General features: G+C 47.6%; 1 protein-coding gene across 2 annotated transcripts in view; it reads right to left on the bottom strand.

Moving 5' to 3' along the window:
* N4BP2 (NEDD4 binding protein 2) overlaps nt 1–24,100 on the bottom strand; it is a 274,364-nt gene that overhangs the window by 115,861 nt on the left and 134,403 nt on the right. For both annotated transcript variants that reach the window (XM_030191320.1, XM_030191321.1), the window contains exon 7: nt 238–393. In XM_030191320.1, coding sequence (XP_030047180.1) covers nt 238–393 — 156 coding nt within the window. The remainder of the gene's footprint in view (nt 1–237; nt 394–24,100) is intronic.

Genomic DNA, 24,100 nt, shown 5'->3' with positions numbered 1-24,100 from the left:
CTTGACTTTCCTTATGATTTGTATTTATTATTGTCAACCACTCTATTGGCATTTTTGAAAGGCAGTATATTACAACTTTTATTAAACTGTTAATAGACCATCTCCCAAAGGCACTATAGGTTAAACAAAATGCACCTAAAAACACAAAAATCCTTGCAACAAACATTGCCATAAAACCAGGAGCAATTATTTTCATTATTATTATAGAAATTAACTTTGGTATCAACCAGCTCCTACCCATCATCTTCTTGGTCCTGATCTTGGGGTTGACTGAAATCATGTTCCAGTTGATCAGAAACTGAGGAACTGAGGATAGTATTTACAGTGACACATCGCTCATATCGCTCCAACATCCTTTTTATCTTTTCTTTGCTCACACCATGTATGTTTCGTCTGAAAGAAATCGAACAAATACAGTATCAGACTACAATGGAAGGACAGCAAACAAAAAGCAATCTACAGGATCCTCAAGTTCCCACTGTGCAAAAAAATTGTCTTAGAGGGGCATTTTCGATAATTTTCTCAAAACATCCAAAAATTCAGTAGTGAATATGGTCATGTTCAAAACCAGAAAAACATCCAATTTTTTGTTTCAAAAATGGCCATTTGCTAAATGTTTTTTGTGATCAGTGCATCCAGTGGTGTGCTGGAGCCGGCTCGCACCAGCTCACAAGAGCAAGTTGTTAAATTTTTTAACATCTTGCGAGCCGGTTGTTCTGCAGGGCAAGCCGGCTCCGGTAAACGAGGTAAGCATAGCAGGAGGGCGCCACAAGCCATGCTTACCCCGTTTACCTCACCTCCCACCACTGCCCTCGTTTGCCTGCGCCGCCCTGGGGGGGGGGGGGGTTAAAACTTATTACCTCTGTCCGGCTGCGTCATTAAAAGCCCTGCCCGTCTCTAGCCTTCCCTTCGTAAGTTCGTTCCCTCAGAGTCCCGCCTTCTGACATCATTTCCTCTTTCCGCGAGGGCGGGACTCTGAGGGAACGAACTCGAAGGGAAGGCTAGAGGCAGGCAGGGCTTTTTTTTTTTTTGTTACATTTGTACCCCACGCTTTCCCACTCATGGCAGGCTCAATGCGGCTTACATGGGGCAATGGAGGATTAAGTGACTTGCTCAGAGTCACAAGGAGCTGCCTGTGCCTGAGGTAGGAATTGAACTCAGTTCCTCAGTTCCCCAGGACCAAAGTCCACCACCCTAACCACTGGGCCACTCCTCCACGCGACCACTTCAACGGAGGTAATCAGGGGAGCGAGGAGAATCGCTGAGTATGGGTGGCTGGGGGGGGGCAGGGGAGAGAAGAGAATTGCTGGGTATGGGTGGCTGGAGGGGGGCAGGGGAGAGAAGAGAATCGCTGGGTATGGGTGGCTGGAGGGGGGGCAGGGGAGAGAAGAGAATCGATGAGTATGGATGGATAGAGGGGGGCAGGGGAGAGAAGAGAATCGATGGGTATGGATGGATAGAGGGGGGCAGGGGAGAGAATTGCTGATATGGGTGGATGGAGGGGAGGGCAGAAGGGAGAGGAGGGTTGCTGGACATGGGTGGATGGAGGGGAAGGCAGAGGAGGGTTGCTGGACATAGGTGAATGGGGGGGAGGGCAGAGGGGAGAGGAGGGTTGCTGGCCATAGGTGGATGGAGGGGAGGGGCAGGGGAGAGGAGGGTTGCTGGACATGGGTGGAGGAGAGGGAAGGGAGAGAGAAGAAATGCTGGACATGGATGGAGGGGAAGGAAGAGTGAGGAAGGAGATGAGATGAGGGAAAAGGAAGAGAGGAGAAAAACTGCACATGGATGAAGAAAATAGGCAGAAGCTGGATCCACTGGACAGTCAAGTCTGCGGAGGACCCAGCTTTTACTTACGGATGTAGGGCAAGAAATGAAGAAGAAAGGCGGAAAGAAATAAATGGAAAGGAAGCCCTGGAAACGGAGTTAAGAGGACAGATAGCAGCAGAATCGGATACTGGGCCAGCATGATCAGAAAAACAAAGTCACCAGACAACAAAGGTAGAAAAAATCATTTTATTTTCATTATAGTGTTTGGAATATGTCCACTTTGAGAATCAGGTGCTCAACATTAAAAGTTTATATTTATTTACTTATTTATGGCATTTTATCCCACATTAAACATGAATTAGATTGGAACGTGGGATCATTTTTTTTTCCTGGAGTAATGCATTGCCCCCCCCCCCCCAAGGCTCTCTCCCCGGCTATAGCCAGCTCTGCAATTTGGGGGGGGGGGGGGGGGCGCAGAGGTGGACCGAGGACAGAACCTGTTGTTCAGCATTTACCAGCACACCACTGAGTGCATCTATCTTTTAGGACCACTAAAAAATAAAAAGCTGCACAAACAAGCCTTTGGGATGTAAGGGAGGGGCCAGCAATCTTAGTAGACTGGCTACACAGACATCCCAGCAGAGCAGTGGGGCACCCTAGAGGGCACTGCAGTGGACTTCACATAAAAGCTCCCAGGTACACATCTCACCAGTACCCCCTTACATTGCATGGGAAGCCCTCCAAAACTCACCAAAACCTACTGTACCTAACTGTATATATGCCTGCAGGTTTCACCTATATGTAGGTACAATAGGATTTTGGTGAGTTTTGAAGGGCTCCCACTTTTCACCACAAGTGTACCAATTAGAAAGGGATATAGGCCTGAGTCCCCTTCTCTACAGTCCAGTGCACCGACCACTAGGCTACTCCAGGGACCTGCTTGCTGCTCTAATAGGCCTAGCCATATCATCTGAAGCTGTCATAGAAGCTGGTATGTACTGTTTCTTTCACAACTCTGAGGGACTGGAGGGGATCAGTAAGCAGGGGGGTCATGTCTTAATCCCTCCAGTGTCATCTGGTCATTTAGGGCATCTTTTTTGAGACTTGGGTGTGAACGAAACAGGTCTAGACCAAAACATCTAACTTTTAGCCCTGGAAGTTTTTGTTTTGTTCCATTATGCCAGAAGAATGTCCAAGTTTTGGGAATGTCCAAATCCTGCCCCCTTGTGATTTGGACGCACTGCAGAGAAAAATGTCTCAAATCAAAACGTCCAAGTGCCACTTTATACTGCTTTTGAGAAGTTTTTCTCTTTTGAAAATGAGCTCCTTAATGACCTAGTAAGTCTGGTGTTAACAGGAGAAATTTGGTCTTTCTTGATACCTTTCCTCTACTCCCGCTAAACCAGTCCAGACCAAAGGTTATGGCACCCTACTAGCGGATAGAGGAGAGAAGATGAACTCTTCCAGTGACATCACTGGCATGAGGAATGCTGTCACAAAATGCCTAGCCACCCGCTGCGGCCACTCAGAGGGTCTATCCCCAGCACAGCTCAGGTCCGCCTGCACTTGCCGCTTGTGCTCTACATTAGCACCCTCCTCCCACTGACTGGGTCATAACCACCTCTAGGTGAGTCTCCCACTCTCAAATTATCCCTAGTGATTTCTAGGTTACTGGGACCACACTTTCAGTGGTCCCACAGTTCCCAGAAAGCACTCACAGACCCAAAACACAAACCAGGATTCTTTATCAGTCCAGACAGGCAGAGTCAAAAAACTAAACAGGTTTATTGCCGCACTTGAACCATGAACAAAAAAAGAATGTGCAACCAGCAAACAATAGTTAACTAAAATATGGATCAATTATAATACTAACTAAACATTTGGTTACTTCCTAAAAAGTACCTGGGGAGATCAGGACATATAGCTGTTCACCAGTTATCAAATATAACAGGGCTTCAGCAAACAGCTCTCTCTCTCTCTTCTCCCGGGCTGAAACTGGGGGGAAACAAAATCAGTACAATTCAAAGAAAGGAGCTCCTGGGCCAATCAGAGCCGAGCCCAGTCAACAAGTTTTAAAGTATACTGCTCACAATACTGCGGATTCACTTCTTCACGGAGTGAAACTAAAAGAGGGCATTCACTTTCCACAACAGCTTTAACAAATAAAAAGCACCACCTATGGCCAAGCTAGAGAAATGCACTTCCAAGGTTTAATAATGGCAATTTTACGGGTTTAAAACAAACTGTTCTGTCACAGATGCTGTGGCTTAAAACTAGTCAGCATGCCAATGCAAAAGCAAATATTTATGTAAAAAAGTTCTATTCCTCAGGGTGGGAAAGCTCTCTCCAACACAGCTCTACCAAACCAAAGGCATTATCACTTAAGGCTCAAACATAATCTTATAGTCTCTCACAAAGGAATGCAACATCAACCACATCACCACCTGAAGATATCTTCCAGGGCCACCACTAGGAGATCACTAGAGACCTTGTAGAATGTGCCCGGAGTCCTCCCTGTACTACCTTCCAACTGGGAATATATGCTGCCTCTATCACTGCCTTAATCCAGTGTGCCAAGGAATACTTTGAGATTGCCTCTCTTTGCATGAACCAATCAACAAAATAAAGAGCTGATTGGACTTCCAGAAGGAACTCATCATCTTCCAACAGTACAAGAGCACCCTGCAAACATCCAGCTTATGGGCTTCCCATGCCAACTCCATCTTCACACTCTTCAAAAACGCCAGAAGAGAAACTACTTAATTAACATGGGAGTGACCACCTTAGGCAAGAAGAAAGGCACTGTGTGAGTAAAAATCATAGTCAGCTAAAAAGGATAAATAGAGATCTTTTAAAGAAAGGGTCTATATCTCAGAGACTCACCTGGATGAGCAGATACAGTGGTGGAAATAAGTAATTGATCCCTTGCTGATTTTGTAAGTTTGCCCACTGACAAAGACATGAGCAGCCCATAATTGAAGGGTAGGTTATTGGTAACAGTGAGAGATAGCACATCACAAATTAAATCCGGAAAATCACATTGTGGAAAGTATATGAATTTATTTGCATTCTGCAGAGGGAAATAAGTATTTAATCCCTCTGGCAAACAAGACCTAATACTTGGTGGCAAAACCCTTGTTGGCAAGCACAGCGGTCAGACGTCTTCTGTAGTTGATGATGAGGTTTGCACACATGTCAGGAGGAATTTTGGTCCACTCCTCTTTGCAGATCATCTCTAAATCATTAAGAGTTCTGGGCTGTCGCTTGGCAACTCGCAGCTTCAGCTCCCTCCATAAGTTTTCAATGGGATTAAGGTCTGGTGACTGGCTAGGCCACTCCATGACCCTAATGTGCTTCTTCCTGAGCCACTCCTTTGTTGCCTTGGCTGTATGTTTTGGGTCATTGTCGTGCTGGAAGACCCAGCCACGACCCATTTTTAAGGCCCTGGCGGAGGGAAGGAGGTTGTCACTCAGAATTGTACGGTACATGGCCCCATCCATTCTCCCATTGATGCGGTGAAGTAGTCCTGTGCCCTTAGCAGAGAAACACCCCCAAAACATAACATTTCCACCTCCATGCTTGACAGTGGGGACGGTGTTCTTTGGGTCATAGGCAGCATTTCTCTTCCTCCAAACACGGCGAGTTGAGTTCATGCCAAAGAGCTCAATTTTTGTCTCATCTGACCACAGCACCTTCTCCCAATCACTCTCGGCATCATCCAGGTGTTCACTGGCAAACTTCAGACGGGCCGTCACATGTGCCTTCCGGAGCAGGGGGGCCTTGCGGGCACTGCAGGATTGCAATCCGTTATGTCGTAATGTGTTACCAATGGTTTTCGTGGTGACAGTGGTCCCAGCTGCCTTGAGATCATTGACAAGTTCCCCCCTTGTAGTTGTAGGCTGATTTCTAACCTTCCTCATGATCAAGGATACCCCACGAGGTGAGATTTTGCGTGGAGCCCCAGATCTTTGTCGATTGACAGTCATTTTGTACTTCTTCCATTTTCTTACTATGGCACCAACAGTTGTCTCCTTCTCGCCCAGCGTCTTACTGATGGTTTGTAGCCCATTCCAGCCTTGTGCAGGTGTATGATCTTGTCCCTGACATCCTTAGACAGCTCCTTGCTCTTGGCCATTTTGTAGAGGTTAGAGTCTGACTGATTCACTGAGTCTGTGGACAGGTGTCTTTCATACAGGTGACCATTGCCGACAGCTGTCTGTCATGCAGGTAACGAGTTGATTTGGAGCATCTACCTGGTCTGTAGGGGCCAGATCTCTTACTGGTTGGTGGGGGATCAAATACTTATTTCCCTCTGCAGAATGCAAATAAATTCATATACTTTCCACAATGTGATTTTCCGGATTTAATTTGTGATGTGCTATCTCTCACTGTTACCAATAACCTACCCTTCAATTATGGGCTGCTCATGTCTTTGTCAGTGGGCAAACTTACAAAATCAGCAAGGGATCAAATACTTATTTCCACCACTGTAACTACAAGAAATATTTGGGGTAATATTCAACCAGCACAATCAGTGTTTTGCTGACGGCCACCAGTATTAAACCTGGAAATTCAATGCTTGACCATATCCAGACTGGCACTGAATTTCTGAATTTGCAACGCTGGCTAACACATAGCTGGTTAAGTGCGATATTCAGCACTTAACTGGCTATGAGATACCGTATAAAGATAGGACTGTGATTTATACAGTCCTGTTTATGCAGTTAACTTGACCGGTTAAGATCTGAATATCAGTACTTAACTGGCCAAGTTTCAACTCCATCCCAGAACATTCCCAAAATAAGCTGTTTGCAGTTCAGAGCTAACCCATTATTTTCAGCAGCACTATCCAATTAAGTGTCACTAAACATTTGCAGTTAGCCCTGAACAGGCGATTTAACTGGCCTGGAGTTGTTTCTGGCCAGTTAAATCACTTTGAATATCAACTCGATCGTTTTTAAAGACAGGTCCTTTAGGGGTGTCTGCCACAATAGCTCAAAGGAAGGATTAGCCAATGTGCTCAGTATCAAGTTAAGAACCCACTGCAGCACAATAGGGATGGTCAGATCTGCTTGATTCCACACAAAAACCACAAAACATCTGGCGGTGTTGCTAAAGAAATACCATTAACCTTACCCTTGAAACAGGAAAGAGCCACCAACTGCACCTTAATGGAATTAAGAGCCAACCTCTGATCAAAGCCCTCCCTTGCAGAAATACAAAGATGGAGGAAATCTCGGCACGCCAGGAACACAAGCCACACTCTGAACACCAGTACTCGAACACCTATGACACGGAGCTTCTGCAAACTTTCAGCAAAGAAGCAATGACCAATACTGAGTAATCCATCTGCCTCAAATGTTTCTTCTAAAGGGCCAAGCCATAAGCCAGAAGGGACTCAGATCTTCCATCACAACTGGACCCTGTCTGAGACGGCCCAGTAATGTGTGTGGAAATGGTACTGGGAAGTTTGCCAATAAATGAATCATATCTGCATACCAGGTTAGCCACCCAGGCCAGAATATCTGCTGAGTGCCAGTCGACACGAGGTTCATGTTTTTGTAGCCAAGGGAGACCCAAAATGGCCTGATTAACTGATCTAGGGGGTATATACAGTGAAGAAGTATGTTAGCCTTGCTAGCCCTTGCTCTCAGTAAAATACAGGCCAATGGCTCATAATAAGACCTAGGCTTCTTAAAATCAAAATCATCTCAGATATAAAAGAGAGCTAGCTTGTAAAAATCAGATACCACCTTTGACACAGTTACATTTCACTGTAGCAAGTGCTGAGTTGGCAAGGGAGGGGGGCATTTGCTCTGGGACTGGCACCTGCAAGACGTCATGAGCAAAAGTTGCTATGGTTATGTAGAGATAGTACTGGGTCAGCTGCACCCCGGGTGAGAACATCCAAAGGGGGGGCTAGGGAAAGGTTTGGGGAATATGCAAAGTCACCTAACAAGATGCACTCTGAGCATATCTTGTTTATAGTTAGAGCTTGAGAATATGTGAAGTCATTTTGATCAAACTGATAAGGGCCAAGAACCCTGGTGACAAAGCTAGTGTCCATTGGAACCAATGGAGTCAGAATTGTATATAAGGAGAAGGAAGGCTACCAGAGAAGGTTGGAGAGAGAGAGATGTGTGTGAACTGCTGTACCATCATATGAATAACTGCTTGCCTGTACTATCTTTGAGTGAGATGACAATGCTAATAAACTATATTACTCTATCTACTGAATACTGGGCTCCTTTCTAATTGGGGAGGTTGCTACTGCCTGACGGTGTAAGCCTGTCATGAGCAGATTCAAGGTTGGGGTAATTAAGTATCTAGAGGGGATTTGCAGTTCTTTGTAGGATAGTACAGAGAGCCTATGGCTTCCGCTGCCCAAATGGGTGAGGCAGATCTAATCATTACATTTTGGTAGCAGACGGATGCGGATATCTCCCTCTGGGATTAGGATCTGCCTCCCTAAATTTAATTGACAGTTAAGCACCTTTAATTAACATTGGGCTCCGGACTGTAAATTCCTTTAAGATATTTTTCTTAAACTTTCACCTGGGCCACAGAGCTGTACTTTCAATTAAAGCATTTTCCTTTCACTGTTAAGCATTTTCCTTTTACTGTTAGTATTATCCCTAACGGGCTCTGTAACTAAAGTACTCAAGGTCTTCCCTTCCTTATCAATTCAGCTGCAGAGCACGGCTGCAATTCCATTACAACAGTTCTATAGTTTCTTGATGCATGAGGCCCACCTGGAGAGAAACCAGGCAGCAGGTCCTCGTAGTTTGAAGAGGTACAAAGAGGTCTCCTGAGGGGATTTACAGGAATATCATACTGGTGTATCAGCCATTCATCCACAAAGTTCCCGGCAGCCCAAGAGTCAAGGAAGGTTCGGACAATAATTTCTCTCTCTCCCCATTGAAGAGTGACTATCAATGAGGGAAGCTGAAGCAATTTGAAATGGACCCGGGGTGTCGTCCCACCTAACCCTAGGCCTTGGAGTTTCCAGGAATATCTGGTAGCATAATGACCTGGGTCTGCACAACATAGACTGAGATTTTGCACTCTACAATGTTGTTTCTCTTCCTCTGAGAGTTGAGAATGCCCCACCTGCATTGGGACCCCCTCCACCGGTGGGACACCACAGGAGAGAGAGCTTGCAGTTGTATATCCTCCTAAAATTGAGGTACCACATGTATGGAGACTTTGGTTTTCGCGATCCTTGGCCCGCTCTTGAAATCGAATATTAATCTTGATATTAGGGGAGATAAGGTCATCCAAATTGGTGGGGAGATCCCATCTTGAAAGTTCATCCTTAATGAGCCCTGCACGGCCATGCCAAAAGACACTTATCAAAACCCAAACAGTGAAGAATGACTTTTCAAGAAGGAAAAAGGTCTCATACAACTGTGGCAATTAATTCAAAATTCTTCTACACGGTGCAAAAAGTAATCATAGATCGAAAAAACCCCAAAAATATGTTTTTGTTGTTTTTTTTATCTTGCACTATAAAATCTTTTCATCTCACGTAATGTCATTAAGGCACATCACATGAACTGCCCCTCAATCATTTACATACAGTGCTGTTCAAAAGCACACTTCACTTAGAAAATAAAAAACGTATCTTTGTGGCGCTGCGCAGTTCATGTGACGCGTGGTTACACCCCAGCTCACTGATTTAAAATGTGTGCGGTCCCAACGGTCCCGTTTCGCATCTCCTTCTTCAGGAAACCACAGCAATAATCATTTTGGTTTGCTAACTCTGGCTCGCTGGAGGGTAGACTTCCCACTGCTCCACTTCTGATTTGGAAGTCTACCCTTTCCTCCTTGAAAAGTCATTCTTCACCATTAGCTGAGCACAAATCCCTTGAAGGGTTCCCATGAGCTGCTGAAGCTGCTGTTGTTGGACCACCTGGGCAAGATCCTGGAGGAACTTAAGAGGCGGCTTTGTCAGTCGAGCTCATGGCCTTGGCAAACTGTCATGATTCGAGGGTAGTGAGCCCTTGGGTCACAGTGTGGTTGATGCTACCTGGGCGACGCTAGCACAGCACAGGTCCTTGCTGGTGGCAACTGACACCAGAACTAAGCAAAGTCCCAAACTAGCAAGTACTCGGAGCCCAGGCTGAACAGGAACAGCCAGCAGAAGTGCTGGAACAAGCCTGATGGCAAACGTACTGGAACAGACTGACAGTCAGGGTACTGAACACCGCTGGCGGGCAGGAAGGCAGAACAAAGCAACACTGGAGTCAGCAGGACACCAAGGAGCCTGTTGCCAGGGCACATGAGAGGAACGTCCTTAAGTACTACTAGACAGGAAGTGATGTCGTCAGTCAGTGACCCCTCTAGAATTACAAAAGGAAGTGCCCAGTTCCAGGAAATAAAACAGATTCATTAGGCGTGGGAGGCTGCTGGACCCAGACAACTTCTGGATCAGATGAGGGGCGTGACACCCCACAATGTGGGCTGTCAAAATCATAAGATAACGACATTCCACCCACTGAATCAACAGATGAGCCTCCAGGGTGAGAGGAGCATTATGCGCCCCTCCTTGCCTGTTGATATGTGCCACCGTAGTCGCATTGTCGGAAAGAATTCTCACTGGGCGTCCTGAGGAGGTCGAAGAAGGTATGGAGAGATAGGCAAACTGCTCTGAATTATTGGTGATTGATAGGCCAGAGGGTTTCTGCCTTGAACCAAAGGCCCTGCACTGCGTGATGTAAACAATTAGCTCCCCCAATACATCAGGCTGGAATCCATAGTGACAACCAATCTATTGTGGATCCCTCAGGAGAACACCCTTGAACAAACTGAATGTCCAGAGCCTCCAATCCACACTGACTCTTGCTTGTGAGTTCCAAAAAATGAGGAAGATTGTATCTGTGAGACACAGGGGTAGGGTTACCATATGGCTCCAGAAAAAGGAGGACGGATTGAGCCAGCCGGGTTTTACTTCCATTGCTTTCCATGGAAAGCAATTGCGCCAGCCGGGTTTTACTTCCATTTCTTTCAATGGAAAACAATGGAAGTAAAACCCGGCTGGCTCAATCCGTCCTCCTTTTTCTGGAGCCATATGGTAACCCTACACAGGGGACCACCGAAACAAAAGAGATTGTTGTAGAGGTCTTAGGTGAGCTCTGGCCCAGGGACCAACCTCAATGGTTGCTGTCACTGACCCCAGAACTTGCACAAAATCCCAAACATGAGGGCTCTGAAGGATCAGTGACGAAAGAATCGGACCTTGCAGCTTGACCACACGATGATGTGGGAGGATCACCCTGCCCTGGAGAGAATCGAAACGGACTCCCAAGTACTCATACACCCTCAAAGACTGGAGTACAGAGATCACCCAAGAGGTGGCTGAGAGACTCTCCTTCAAGGAAGAGACTCTGATCAGCCAGTCGTCCAGGTACAGATGTACCTGATCCCATCTTTCCACAGAAATGCTGCCATTACCACCATCACCTTAGAGAAGGTTCTTGGTGCTATTGCCAGACCAAAAGGCACTGAACTGACAGTGCCTGTCCAAGACTATAAACTGCAGGAATCACTGATGAGAAATGTGAAAATATGCTTCTTTTACTACTACTACTACTACTTAACATTTCTAGAGCGCTACTAGGGTTACGCAGCGCTGTACAAATTAACAATTAAGGACGGTCCCTGCTCGGAAGAGCTTACAATCTAAAGGACGAAATGTCAAGTTGGGGTGGATAAGTTTTCTGAGAAGAGGTGTAATGATTAGGAGCCAAAGGCGACATTGAAGAGGTGGGCTTTGAGCATTGATTTGAAGATGGGTAGGGAGGGGGCACGGCGTATGGGCTCAGGGAGTGTGTTCCAGGCATGGGGTGAGGCGAGATAGAAGGGACGGAGCCTGGAGTTGGAGGTGGTGGAGAAGGGTACTGAAAGGAGGGATTTGTCTTGAGAGCGGAGGTTACGGGTAGGGACGTAAGGGGAGATGAGGGTAGAGAGGTACGGAGGGGCCGCAGATCGAGTGCATTTGTAGGTGAGTAAGAGAAGCTTGAACTGTATGCGGTATCTGATTGGGAGCCAGTGAAGTGACTTGAGGAGAGGGGTGATATGAGTATATCGGTTAAGGTGGAAGATAAGACGTGCGGCAGAGTTCTGGATGGACTGAAGGGGGAGTAGATGGCTACGTGGGAGGCCGGTCAGGAGTAGGTTGCAGTAGTCAAGGCGAGAGGTAATGAGAGAGTGGATGATAGTTCGGGTGGTGTGCTCGGAGAGGAAGGGGCGAATTTTGCTGATGTTATAGAGGAAGAAGCGACAGGTCTTGGCTATCTGCTGGATGTGCGCGAAAAGGAGAGGGAGGAGGTCGAAGATGACACCGAGGTTGCGGGCAGATGAGACGGGGACGATGAGGGTGTTCTCAACTGAGATAGAGAGTGAAGGGAGAGGGGGAGTGGGTTTGGGTGGGAAGACAATAAGTTCAGTCTTAGACATATTCAGTTTCAGATGGCGGTTGGACATCCAGGCAGCAATGTCGAATAAGCAGGCCGAGACTTTGGCCTGGGTATCCGCAGTGATTTCTGGTGTGGAGAGATAAAGCTGGGTGTCATCGGCATAAAGATGATAGTGGAAACCATGAGAAGAAATCAGGAGCTAAGGAAGAGGTGTAGATTGAAAAAAGAAGGGGCCCAAGGACAGATCCCTGAGGAACTCCAACAGAGAGCGGGATAGGGGAGGAGGACGAACCATGAGAGTGTACTCTGAAGGTACGATGGGAGAGATAAGAGGAGAACCAGGAGAGGACAGAGCCCTGGAACCCAAGGGAGGACAGTGTGTCAAGAAGTAGGTTGTGATTGACAGTGTCAAAAGCGGCGGAGAGGTCGAGGAGGATGAGGATGGAGTAGTGACCTTTGGATTTGGCGAGGAATAGGTCATTGCAGACTTTAGATAGTGCCGTTTCTGTTCAATGTAGGGGGCGAAAGCCGGATTGGAGCGGATCGAGGATGGCATGAGAGGAGAGAAAATCAATACAGCGGCTGTGATCGGCGCGTTCAAGTATCTTGGAAAGGAAGGGTAGGAGGGAAATGGGTCGGTAGTTGGAGGGACAGGTAGGGTCAAGTGATGGTTTTTTGAGGAGTGGAGTGACCACAGCATGCTTGAAGGTGTCCGGGACAGATGCAGTGGAGAGAGAGAGGTTAAGTATATGACAGATGGTGGGGGTGATGGTAGGAGTGATGGTGTTGAGGTTAGTGGGGGTGGGGTCAGAGGAACAAGTGGTGGCTTTCGAGGAGGAGAGGAGATGGGCGATTTCCTCTTCGGTGATAGCAGGAAAGGAGGAGAAGGAGGGCTGGGTAGGTTGGATGAGAGAGTGAGATATAGGCTGAAGAGGAGGAGAGGGAATAGTGGTGAATTCGAGGTTGATCTTCTGGACCTTGTCACGGAAGTAGTGGGCCAGAGATTGAGGAGAGAGTGAAGGGGGGGGTGGGAGCAGAGGGCACTTTGAGGAGGGAGTTGAGGGTGGCGAATAGATGACGAGGGTTAGAGCTAAGGGAATTGGTCAATTGGATATAATAGTCCTGCTTAGCGAGGAATAGGGAGGATTGGAAGGAGGATAGCATGAATTTGAAGTGAATGAAGTCAGTAAGGGTGCGAGATTTCCTCCAGAGGCATTCAGCCGAACGGGCGCAGGAGCGAAGGTATCGGGTGCAAGGGGTCAGCCAGGGCTGGGGATTGGTACGTCTTGTGGGCCGGGAGGTGGACGGTGCAAGGGTGTCTAGAGCAGAGGAAAGAGTGGCATTGTAAGTGGAGACAGCTTTGTCAACGGATGTGGAGGACAAGATGGAAGGGAGGAGATCAGAGATAGTAGAGGATAAGGTGGAGGGGTCAACAGCCTGGAGATTTCTGTAGTTAGTGTTGGGCGAGAGTGAGGGGGAGGGTGCTGAAGTGTGAATGTGATAAGGTGGTGGTCGGAGAGAGGAAGAGGTGAAACGCAGAAAGTGGAGGGTGAGCAAGTAGAAGAGAGGACGAGATCAAGACAGTGGCCAGATTTGTGAGTAGGGGTGGTGGGGCTCAGTTGGAGGTTGAAGGAGGAGGTAAGAGTGAGGAACTGAGCAACATATGAATCGGAAGGGTTATCAGTGTGGATGTTGAAGTCACCGAGAATGAGGGATGGGGATGAGGGCTCAAGAAAGACGGAGAGCCAGGCATCGAAGTCGGTAAGGAAGGATGGGAGGGATTTATCAGGGGGGCGGTAAATGACTGCAACTCTGAGTGGCAGTGGGTGGAATAGACGGATGGAGTGAACTTCAAAGGATGAGAAGCTGTGAGACTGAGGTAGGTGGAGAGGTTGGAAGCTGCAGGTGGGCGAAAGTAGTAGTCCGACGCCGCCACCGCGGCCGACTGGGCGGGGCGAATGGGAGAAAAGATAACCTCCGTGGCATAGGGCTGCGATTGAGGCAGAGTTGTCCGGGGTGAGCCATGTTTCAGTTAGGGCGAGCAGATGAAGGGAATGGGAGATGAAGAGATCGTGGGTGAAGGGAAGTTTGTTGCAGATTGAGTGGGCGTTCCACAGGGCACACGAGAAGGGGAGGGAGGAGGGGGGAGGAGGGGAATAGGGATGAGATTGGAGATATCGCGGGATCGTTTGCATAGATGAGATGAGGACGAGGACAGGTGTGGGGGACCTGGGTTGGGATTGATGTCACCCGCGGATAGCAGGAGAAGGAGCAAGAGAGTGTGGAGAAGGGTGGGTGAGGAAGGGCGACGAAGGCGACGAAGACGGGATGCGCTTAGGAGGAAAGGGGAAGGGTTCATGGCAGGAAGGAGGTGTTGAAGGTTGAGAGCTAGGAAGGAGGAGGAAGACAGTAGGGATGGAGAGGTGGTGGGGGACAGGGGTAGGTAGGGGAGGGCAGAAGAGGACAGGGATGGGTAGTGAGATCGTGTGGAAGACAGCGGTGAGAGGGGGAAAAGATTAGGGAGGGACAGGGCAAGGAATAGGATGTGAATGGGGGCCATGGGTAGTGACTGAGGTGTTCAAAGGGAAGGTAGGTGGGCTGGGAGACAGGCAGGTGATGGTAAGCAGTCGGGCAGGAGAGTGATGAGCTGGTAGGAGGATGGGCTGGGAGGCAGGCGGGTTTCAGGGTGGGTGGTAGACAGTCAGGTGATTGGTGGTAAGTCAATGATTGGCTAGTAGTCAGGTTGAGTGGCAGGCTGGAGTGGTTTGAAGGAGGAGCTGGCGGACTAGGACAAGCTGATGCAGACGGACTGGAACAGGCTGTTTCAGGCAGACTGGAGTAAGCTGGCTGGAGGAGAGGGCCTGGAATAAGGGAGTAGCTGGAGCAGGCAGGCTGTAACACGCTGGATCAAGTAGACTGAAACAGGTTGAGGCAGATGGACTGGAGCAAGCAGGGAGAGCAGGATCGGGCGGACTGGAACAGCTGGATCAGGCAGATGGACTGGAGCAAGCAGGGAGAGCAGGATCGGGCGGACTGGAACAGCTGGATCAGGTGAACTGGAACGAGCAAGCAGGAAGCTGGATCAGGCGGACTGCAGCAGACAGGAAGAAGCTGGATCAGGCGAACTGGAACTGGAGTATGCAGTCAGGAAGCTGGAGCTGGCAGGAAGAAGCAGTACCAGGCGGACTGGAGCGGGCAGGAAGAAGCTGGATCAGGCGGACTGGAGCAATCCAGAGATGTGAGAAACATAGGTGGACTGCTTCAGTGACCAAGGGCAGCGTCTCCATTTGGAAATACTTGACTCGGAGAAACTTGGGAACCAAGAAATAAAAGGAACAAAACCCCTGACCGTTCTCATGAGGCAGAACTGGTACAATCGCTCCCAAGGTGAACAGATTTTGCGCTGTCAAGAACTGCACACCAAGAAAAAAAACGGCAACATGACAACAGAAGTCTAACTTGTAACATTCCCTAACCTCTAAAACCCAATCTTCATAAAAGTCAGAAAGACACCCTCCTAAGGTCAGAGGGGAGGAGAAGATCGTAATCCCAACATTGGAAACTGCAGCAGAGGTAGCAGAACGGGAAGTTTGCAGGAAACGTCTTCGATCATTCTGAAAGGCTGATTTAGGCTGGAATTTCTTGGAAATGCCTGTACCTCTTTGATTCCTTCAAACAAGAACAAGATTGAGAGGATCTGAAGGAAGGCTTCAGTTTATCTTCCAGTAGGTATTGGGATTTAGAGTCCCCCTAAATCCTTAACCAATTTTCTAAATCCTCCCCAAACAGCAACTTTCCCCAGAATGGGAGTTTAGTGAAATGCTGCTTGGAGGCCGCATCCACAGACCAATGGCGAAGCCACAACAGGCGCTGGGCTGTCACTGACAAGGCCAACTGCTTAGCCAAAACCCGGATGAGATCATATAAGGAGTCAGCCAGGTAAGCTAACTCAGTTTCAATACCAAGGCAGTCCTGAGGTGACAGAGTCTGGACCAGCCCAAGCCGCGTAAGAACTACAGATAGAAGCCTGACGTTTGAGAGTAGACTCCAGTTTCCTATTTTGTACATCCATTAGAGCTATACCCTGCTCAACATGGAGGGTAGTCTTCTGTCACAACCGCTGCTAAAGCGTCCACCTTGGGCAACTTCAGTTTACTGAATTCTTCCTGCACAATAGGGTAGAGGCATGCCATAGCCCTTGCTACCCTGAGACAGGTATCTAGAATCTCCCACTGCGCTGTGATCAGCTCTTGCATGGCCTCATGCACTGGAAAGGACCTTTGAGGATGCTTAGTGCTAGTTACTGTGGGATTAGACACTGAGGAAGCTGGCGCAGCAGGAGAAAAGATATGCAAAACCTCTAAAGCATTGGTAATAAAGGAGGGCAGTTTCTCCCTATGAAGCATGCGGACAGTCGCGAGGTTGTCTGCTTCATTTAAAGTTATCTCCGCTTCCTCCTCAGCAGCTGAAATGGAACAGAAACTGTGGAGAAACCCCCATCTGAAACCAAAGGAGAAGGGGGAGACACAGGGTCCATGTCCAGAATAGATTCAAGTCTCCTCCTTTCAGCATCAGAAATCAAGGACCCCGCAGTGACTAGCTGCAACATCAACATGATAGAGTGCTTCAATAAAAAAGCCTGATGCAAAACAAAATCAGGTGAAAATGGCACCTGAGACACAGAGGATACAGGGATGAACCCAATAACTTAAGACACTGCCTGAGAAGAGGAAGAAGGGCCAGGAAAGGAAGGGAGAGAAGAATCCGAAGGATTGGTGGAACCGTAGGGCTCCAAAATGGCCACCGTGGGCTGCTCAAGTGAAGAGTCGAAGGAGAGAGCAGTACAAAAACCCAATGCACCCGCCATAACTCTGAGGTAGAATGGGAAGAAGCCACACACTCCAGCACTGACATCACCAAAGAACACTGCAGGGAGAAATCCAGGTTGTGCAGATAAATGGAGACAACGCAATAAATCCAGGTCGCACAGATAAATGGAGACAACGCAATAAATCCAGGTCGCACAGATAAATCCAGCCAACGCAAATAAAATGGAGCCAACTTCAATTAAACATTTAAGGGTGAACTCACCCACCGGCCACCACAGGAAGTCAAGCAGTTGGTGCCACTGGACAAGATAGCTGAATCTGTGCACATTAACAACTCAACCACCTGAAAAATAGAGCCACTCAGAGCAACAAGAAGTGCTCTACAGAGAAACTCTTTTTTTTTTATGTACTGTTAAAGAACAAGAAGGAAGTGACAGGATGGGGGGAACAACCTGGCACCACCAGATGTACCCCAATAAGGCACCAGCTATCTCTTACAACACCCCCAGGCTCAACTGAACCAATATAGGAAAAGGAGCAAGGCCAAGCAGCAGAATCCAGAAGTCTCTGGAAACAGAGATATCCTAACTGAACAGAAGCCTCACTGTCCTATAAGACACAGTTCAGTTGTTGTCACGTCTGTGGCTGTGACCACCCTCAGACTTACCTCATTTCTGGGTTACCATATGGCTCCAGAAAAAGGAGGACGGATTGAGCCAGCCGGGTTTTACTTCTATTGCTTTCAGTGGAAGTAATTGAGCCAGCCAGGTTTTACTTCCATTGCTTTCAATGGAAAGCAATGGAAGTAAAACCCCGCTGGCTCAATCCGTCCTCCTTTTTCTGGAGCCATATGGTAACCCTAGGCCAGCAGCTCTGCTGGCTTCTGTCTGTCTTTGTGTTAGTCTTGTCTTTGGCTCTGTGTGCTGATTACTTCACTAGACCTCACCTGTGTGTGCTATGCCTCTCTGGGGAGCCAGCATCTAAGATGGTTGCCACCGGCTCTGTGCCAGCTTCCAAGATGGCTCCTGCCTGTCTTTCCTGTGGGCTCACTTCCTATGTGTGTCAAGCCTCTCTTTGGGGTCAGTGTACTTCCTGCTTCTGTCCTGCTGCTGGTGACTCATCAGTGAGAGCCTTCATAAGGAAGGGCTGTGCTTGCAGTCAGGGCCTTTTGCATAAGTGTTATGCTCTTAGGCCAGGTCAGGTTAGTAAGTGTCTGCTGCACTACTGCTTAGCCTCTCTCTGGGTTCCAGCCCAGTTTCTTTCTGTGTCTGTGTCTCTGTTGTCCTTCCGTGGGGGGTCTTCCCTGCCACTGTCTGTCTGTGGACTGCGGTCCTTCCTGGCTTACCCTGAGTTGGGGTGAAGCCTCTGTTCCTGGCTTACCCTGTGTTTGGGGTGAAGCCTCTGTCCCTGGCTTACCCTGGGTTGGGGTGAAGCCTTTGTCCTCGTTTACTCTGTCTGTTCTCCTGTCTGCCCCAAAGACCCTTAGCCTGTTATTCCTGGTTACTCTGTTTGCTCTGCTGCCAGCCCAAGACCCCTGGCCTGTTCTTCCTGGTTTGCTCTCTTTACCCTGAACCCTGCCTTGCCTAGCCTGTGTGCCTACCCTGCTTGTATATCCTGTGGGTATATCCTGAATCCTGTATCTGTCTGGATAGTGTGTTTTCCTGGGTGATTATTCCTGTATTCTGTCTCCACCTAGCTAGAGGGTTTACCCTGTGGGTATTCCCAGATCCCCGTTCTGCCTAGTGTGTTGCTGCCCTAGTCCTTGCTCCTGCTAGCTTCTGTACGCCTTGTGTTCCTTGGTCTGTCTTCTGGGTCTTGCTAGTGGTTGTGCAGCAGCACAATGCCTGAGTCTAGTTCCGTGCCCTGTCGCCCTCGTGTATCCCAGACCCAGGGTGGGTCCTCTGGATCTTCAGTTCCTGCCTTATCCTGCAAGTCCTGCCAGCCGCCTGCACTTCGGAGCTCAACTCCGGAGGAACGGTGGCTAGGTGCAGGTGAAGCTGTTCCTGTCTCATCTGTTCTAGTTGCCTGCCTTGTACTACTCCAGTCCAGAGTTCCAGTACTGCTCTTCTGTGTTTCCAGTCCCGAAGTGGTCTTGCCTGCCGTGGCCACTCCTCGGCAGTGGCCCAAGGGCTCACGAACTACAGTCCTGCCTCGAGGACCTGACAGAATGCCAAGGCCCTCGAGAACGCAACAGTTGTGCTCTCTATCTTCACCTGCTGGTAGACAGACATAGCCCATCAATTCCTGAATTCATATGCTGCAGCTGACAAGGAAAGTCATAAAAGCATTTATAACAGGTTTGCAGGCTCCAGGGAATAGCCCTTCTGAACAACTTCCAAGAACCACTGGTCAGCCTTAATGAGGGTCCACTTGCAATGGAACAATTGGAGCCTGCCTCTTACCTACACCTCAGCAGAGACAGCCTTTTGATCCCCATTGGGTAGGGTTACCAAATTTGTGGTGACAAAAAGAGAGGACACACAAAAATAAAGTGCCCCCTCTGCACCCCCTCCCCTGCAACAATTTTAAAAAGCTGCCACCACACACATTTGGGGCGAGCAGGAGGCTTTTTCTCACCAATTACTGGATGTATTAGCGATTGAGGCACCCACTCCTGGCAGGCTCCTCAAATCTTCTCTCTGCCACGTCCCACCTGTGCAGGAACAGGAAATTACATCACAGGAGGTGGGACATGGCAGAGACAAGACTTGAGGAGCCGGCCGGCAGTGAGTGCCTCAGTCACTGATACTGCCAGCAACGTATCCAAGGATTGGAGGACCGTCGGGGAAGGGGGTAGGAGGAGGAAGGGACTACCAGAGAAGGTACCCATCTTCTGGAAGGGGAGGTGAAGAAGAGGAAGTCATTCCAGACTTTGGGGGTGGGTGGGCGGGTCTGTGGCTATACTGCCATTGCTAAGAATGAGTACAACGGGTTTCACTTGTCCATAATGGTCACAAAGCCCCCCCCCCCCCCCCCCCACACACACACAATTTAGGGAAATTGCCTGGACACCCGGACAGCACAGACCACTGGGGAACCCCACTAACTACTCTTCTCCATTGAGAATACTGACCATTTAACCCTACTCTTTGTTTTCTATCTTTTAACCAGTTTTAATTCACAATAGGACACTTCCTCCTATCCCATGACTCTCCAGTTTCCTCTGGAGTCTTTCATGAGGTACTTTGTCAAACGCCTTCTGAAAATCCAGATACACAATATCAACTGGCTCACCTTTATGCACATGTTTGTTCACCCCTTCAAAGAAATGTAATAGATTGGTGAGGCAAGATTTCCCTTCACTAAATCCATGTTGGCTTTGTCTCATTAATCCATGCTTTTGAATAAGCTCTGTAATTTTGTTCTTTATAATAGTCTCTACCATTTTGCCCAGCACCGACGTCAGACTCACCGGTCTATAATTTCCCAGATCTCCTCTGGAACCTTTTTTAAAAATCGGCGCTACATTGGCCACCCTCCAATCTTCCGGTACCATGCTCGATTTTAAGAATAAATTACATATTACTAACAATAGCTCTGCAAGTTCATTTTTTAGTTCTATCAGTACTTTGGGATGAATACCATCCGGTCCAGGAGATTTGCTACTCTTCAGTTTGTAGAACTGCCCCTTACATCCTCCAGATTTATAGAATTCATTCAGTTTCTCTGACTCGTCAGATTCGAATACCGTTTCTGGCACCGGTATCTCACCCGAATCTTGCTCGGTGAAGACTGAAGCAAAGAATTCATTAATCTCTCCGCTATGGCTTTGTCTTCCCTGATCGCCCCTTTTACCCCTCAGTCATCTAACAGTCCAACCGATTCTTTTGCCGGCTTCCTTCTTTTAATATACCTAAAAAAAATGTTTACTATGTGTTTTTGCCTCCAACGCAATCTTTTTTTCGAAGTCCCTCTTTGCCTTCCTTATCACTGCTTTACATTTGACTTGACATTCCTTATGCTGTTTCTTATTATTTTCAGTCGGTTCCTTCTTCCATTTTCCGAAGGATGTTCTTTTAGCTCTAATAGCTTCCTTCACCTCACTTTTTTTACCATGCCGGCTGTCGTTTGGTCTTCTGACCTCCTTTTTTAATACGCAGAATATATTTGGCCGGGGCTTCCAGGATGGTGTTTTTGAACAGCATCTATACCTGATGTAAATTTTTGACCCTCGCAGCCGATCCTCTAAGTTTTTTTTCACCCGTTCTTCTCAATTTATCATGGTCTCCTTATTTAAAGTTAAACGCTAACGTATTTGATTTCCTATGTATACTTACTTCAAAGCTAATATCAAATCCAATCATATTATGATCACTGTTATCAAGCGACCCCAGCACCATTACCTCCCGCACCAGATCATGCGCTCCACTAAGGACCAGGTCCAGAATTTTTACTTCTCTCGTCAGCTCCTGTACCAGCTGCTCCATAAAGCAGTCCTTGATTTCGTCAAGGAATTTTACCTCAATAGCATGCCCTGATGTTACATTTATCCAGTCAATATCAGGGTAATTCAAATCACCCATTATTATTGTGTTGCCCAGTTTGTTTGCATCCCTAATTTCCTTTAACACTTCTGCATCCGTCTGTTCATCCTGGCGAGGCGGACGGTAATACACTTCTATCACTATCCCTTTCCCCTTCACACATGGAATTTCAATCCATAGTGATTCCAAGATGTGTTTTGTTTCCTGCAGAACTTTCAATCTATTTGATTCAAGGCTCTCCTTAATATACAATGCCACCCCTCCACCAATTCGATCCACCCTATCACTACGATATAATTTGTACCCCGGTATGGCAGAGTCCCACTGGTTATCCTCCTTCCACCAGGTCTCAGAGATGCCTATTATATCTAATTTTTCATTTAATGCAATATATTCTAAATCTCCCATCTTATTTCTTAGGCTCCTGGCATTCACATATAGACATTTCAAACTATGTTTGTTGCACCTATTTACATCATGCTCAGTACTTGACAGTATTAATTTGCAATCTTTTGTCTGATTTTTATTTTTATTTAAGGACACCTGATCCACTATGGTCTCTTTTGCAACCTCACTATCAGGATACCCTATCTTCCCTGTTTTGGTGATATCTTTGAAAGTTACCTTATCCGGAACCATGCGCCTATGAGCGACTTTCGGCCTCCCCCCAGTTTCTAGTGTAAAAGCTGCTCTATCTCCTTTTAACATGCCGATACTAGCAGCCTGGTCCCACCCTGGTTAAGGTGGAGCCTGTCCTTTCGGAATAGGCTCCCCCTTCCCCAGAACGTTGCCCAGTTCCTTACAAATCTAAAACCCTCCTCCCTGCACTATCGTCATATCCACGCATTGAAACTCCAGAGCTCTGCCTGTCTCTTGGGCTCTGCACATGGAATGGGTAGCACTTCAGAAAATGCTACCCTAGAGGTTCTGGATTTGAGCTTTCTACCTAACAGCCTAAATTTGGCTTCCAGAACCTCTCTCCCACATTTTCCTATGTCATTGGTACCCACATGTACCAAGACAGCCGGCTCATCCCCAGCCCTATCTAAAATCCTATCTAGGTGATGCATGAGGTCCGCTACCTTTGCACCAGGCAGGCAAGTCACCAGGCGATCCTCACGTCCACCAGCCCCCCAGCTATCTATATGTCTAATGGTTGAATCACCAACTACAACAGTTGACTTAACCCTTCCCTCTTGGGCAGCACTTGGAGACATACCCTCGGTGCGAGAGGATAGCACATCCCTGATGGGCAGGTCCTGGCTACAGGAATACTTCCTACTTCACCAGGGTGATGCTCCCTCCCTCCAAGGTAGCACAGGTGGGACTTCTCCACAACATCCCTGTAGGTCTCCTTTATGTACCTCTCTGTCTCCCTCAAGAGAACAGACCCATTCTCTGAGAGCTAGGAGCTCTTTGCATCGGGCACACATATATAACCGCTCATCAACTGGGAGATAATCATACATGTGACATTCAATGCAAAAGACTGGCTAGCATCCCTCTCGCTGCTGGACTGCTGACTCCATCCTAGTATTTTTTAGTTTTTCAATAATTTAAAACTTGCTAAAGTATTAAGGATATTAGCCTAAAATAACAATGTCTTTTAGTTTATATGGTATATTGTGTGATTTATGTAGTTTCCTTCTTAGATGGTAATGAAATGTATTTAAAACTCTATAAGAGTACTCCTTGCTTGTTATCCTAATTACAATAACTGACTATAAATGAAGAGTTGTCCTAGGGGTGGGTGGGTGTTGGGGAGAGTGGGTGGGAAAGCTAAACTAGATCCTGCAGTGCCTGCTAGAGGCTTGCTGTTATTGCTGTGGTACAACTTCAAGTTTAAAACTAAGGGGAAAAGACTATGAGATTAGTTGATAAAATTTGCTTTTTTATATTTTATTCTGCCTATCACTAACCTATAATTCCTCCTTTAAACCCCAATCTTTAAGTTCCCAAAGCACAAAGCAAAATAGTGTTCACTTACCAGAGAAATGTCCTCTTCTCTCAGAACTTCTCAGAAGTAGGAGTAGGTAACAGGAGCCAGTGACACTGCTAACTCACCAACTCTCACTCACTCTGCGGTACCTGCCACCTGGCATTCTTGCCCAGACTCAAGAACCAGCACCAACTCTCCCTCCCCCTCCTCTACAGGGATCCTCAACACATTCACCAAAGCTGGAGATTCTCTTTACAACCCTTGCTCTACTCCATTTAACGTTTGTTTTTTTAGCAACTTTATTGAACAGGAACACCAAAACTGCTGGTATTTCTGCTACCCTTAATGGCTCTACAGAGGCCCCTACCAGAAGGAATTAGCGACCACAATCCTGTGGGGGAGTAGGGCGGAAAATCATGGAAAAAAACATAAAAATCAACCACACCAAGTGAGAGTCTTTAGGCAGAGCCTCAGGTCTATGGAGGGCAGGAATCCTCCAGGCTCAACTAAGAAAAGGCCAGTAAACTAATCCCTGGGAGCCAATACCAACGAACAGACTACCACCAGGGCTGCAGACCACAGTAATGGGGAATCAGGCCTGAACAGAAAAATCCAGCTGTACTACTCCAACATACACCATCTGCTGGGGGCAAAGAAATATTG

Source organism: Microcaecilia unicolor, chromosome 2, assembly GCF_901765095.1.
Source record: "Microcaecilia unicolor chromosome 2, aMicUni1.1, whole genome shotgun sequence".
In the NCBI taxonomy this organism is placed as follows: Eukaryota; Metazoa; Chordata; class Amphibia; order Gymnophiona; family Siphonopidae; genus Microcaecilia; species Microcaecilia unicolor.
This window is presented reverse-complemented; position numbering and strand designations above follow the sequence as displayed.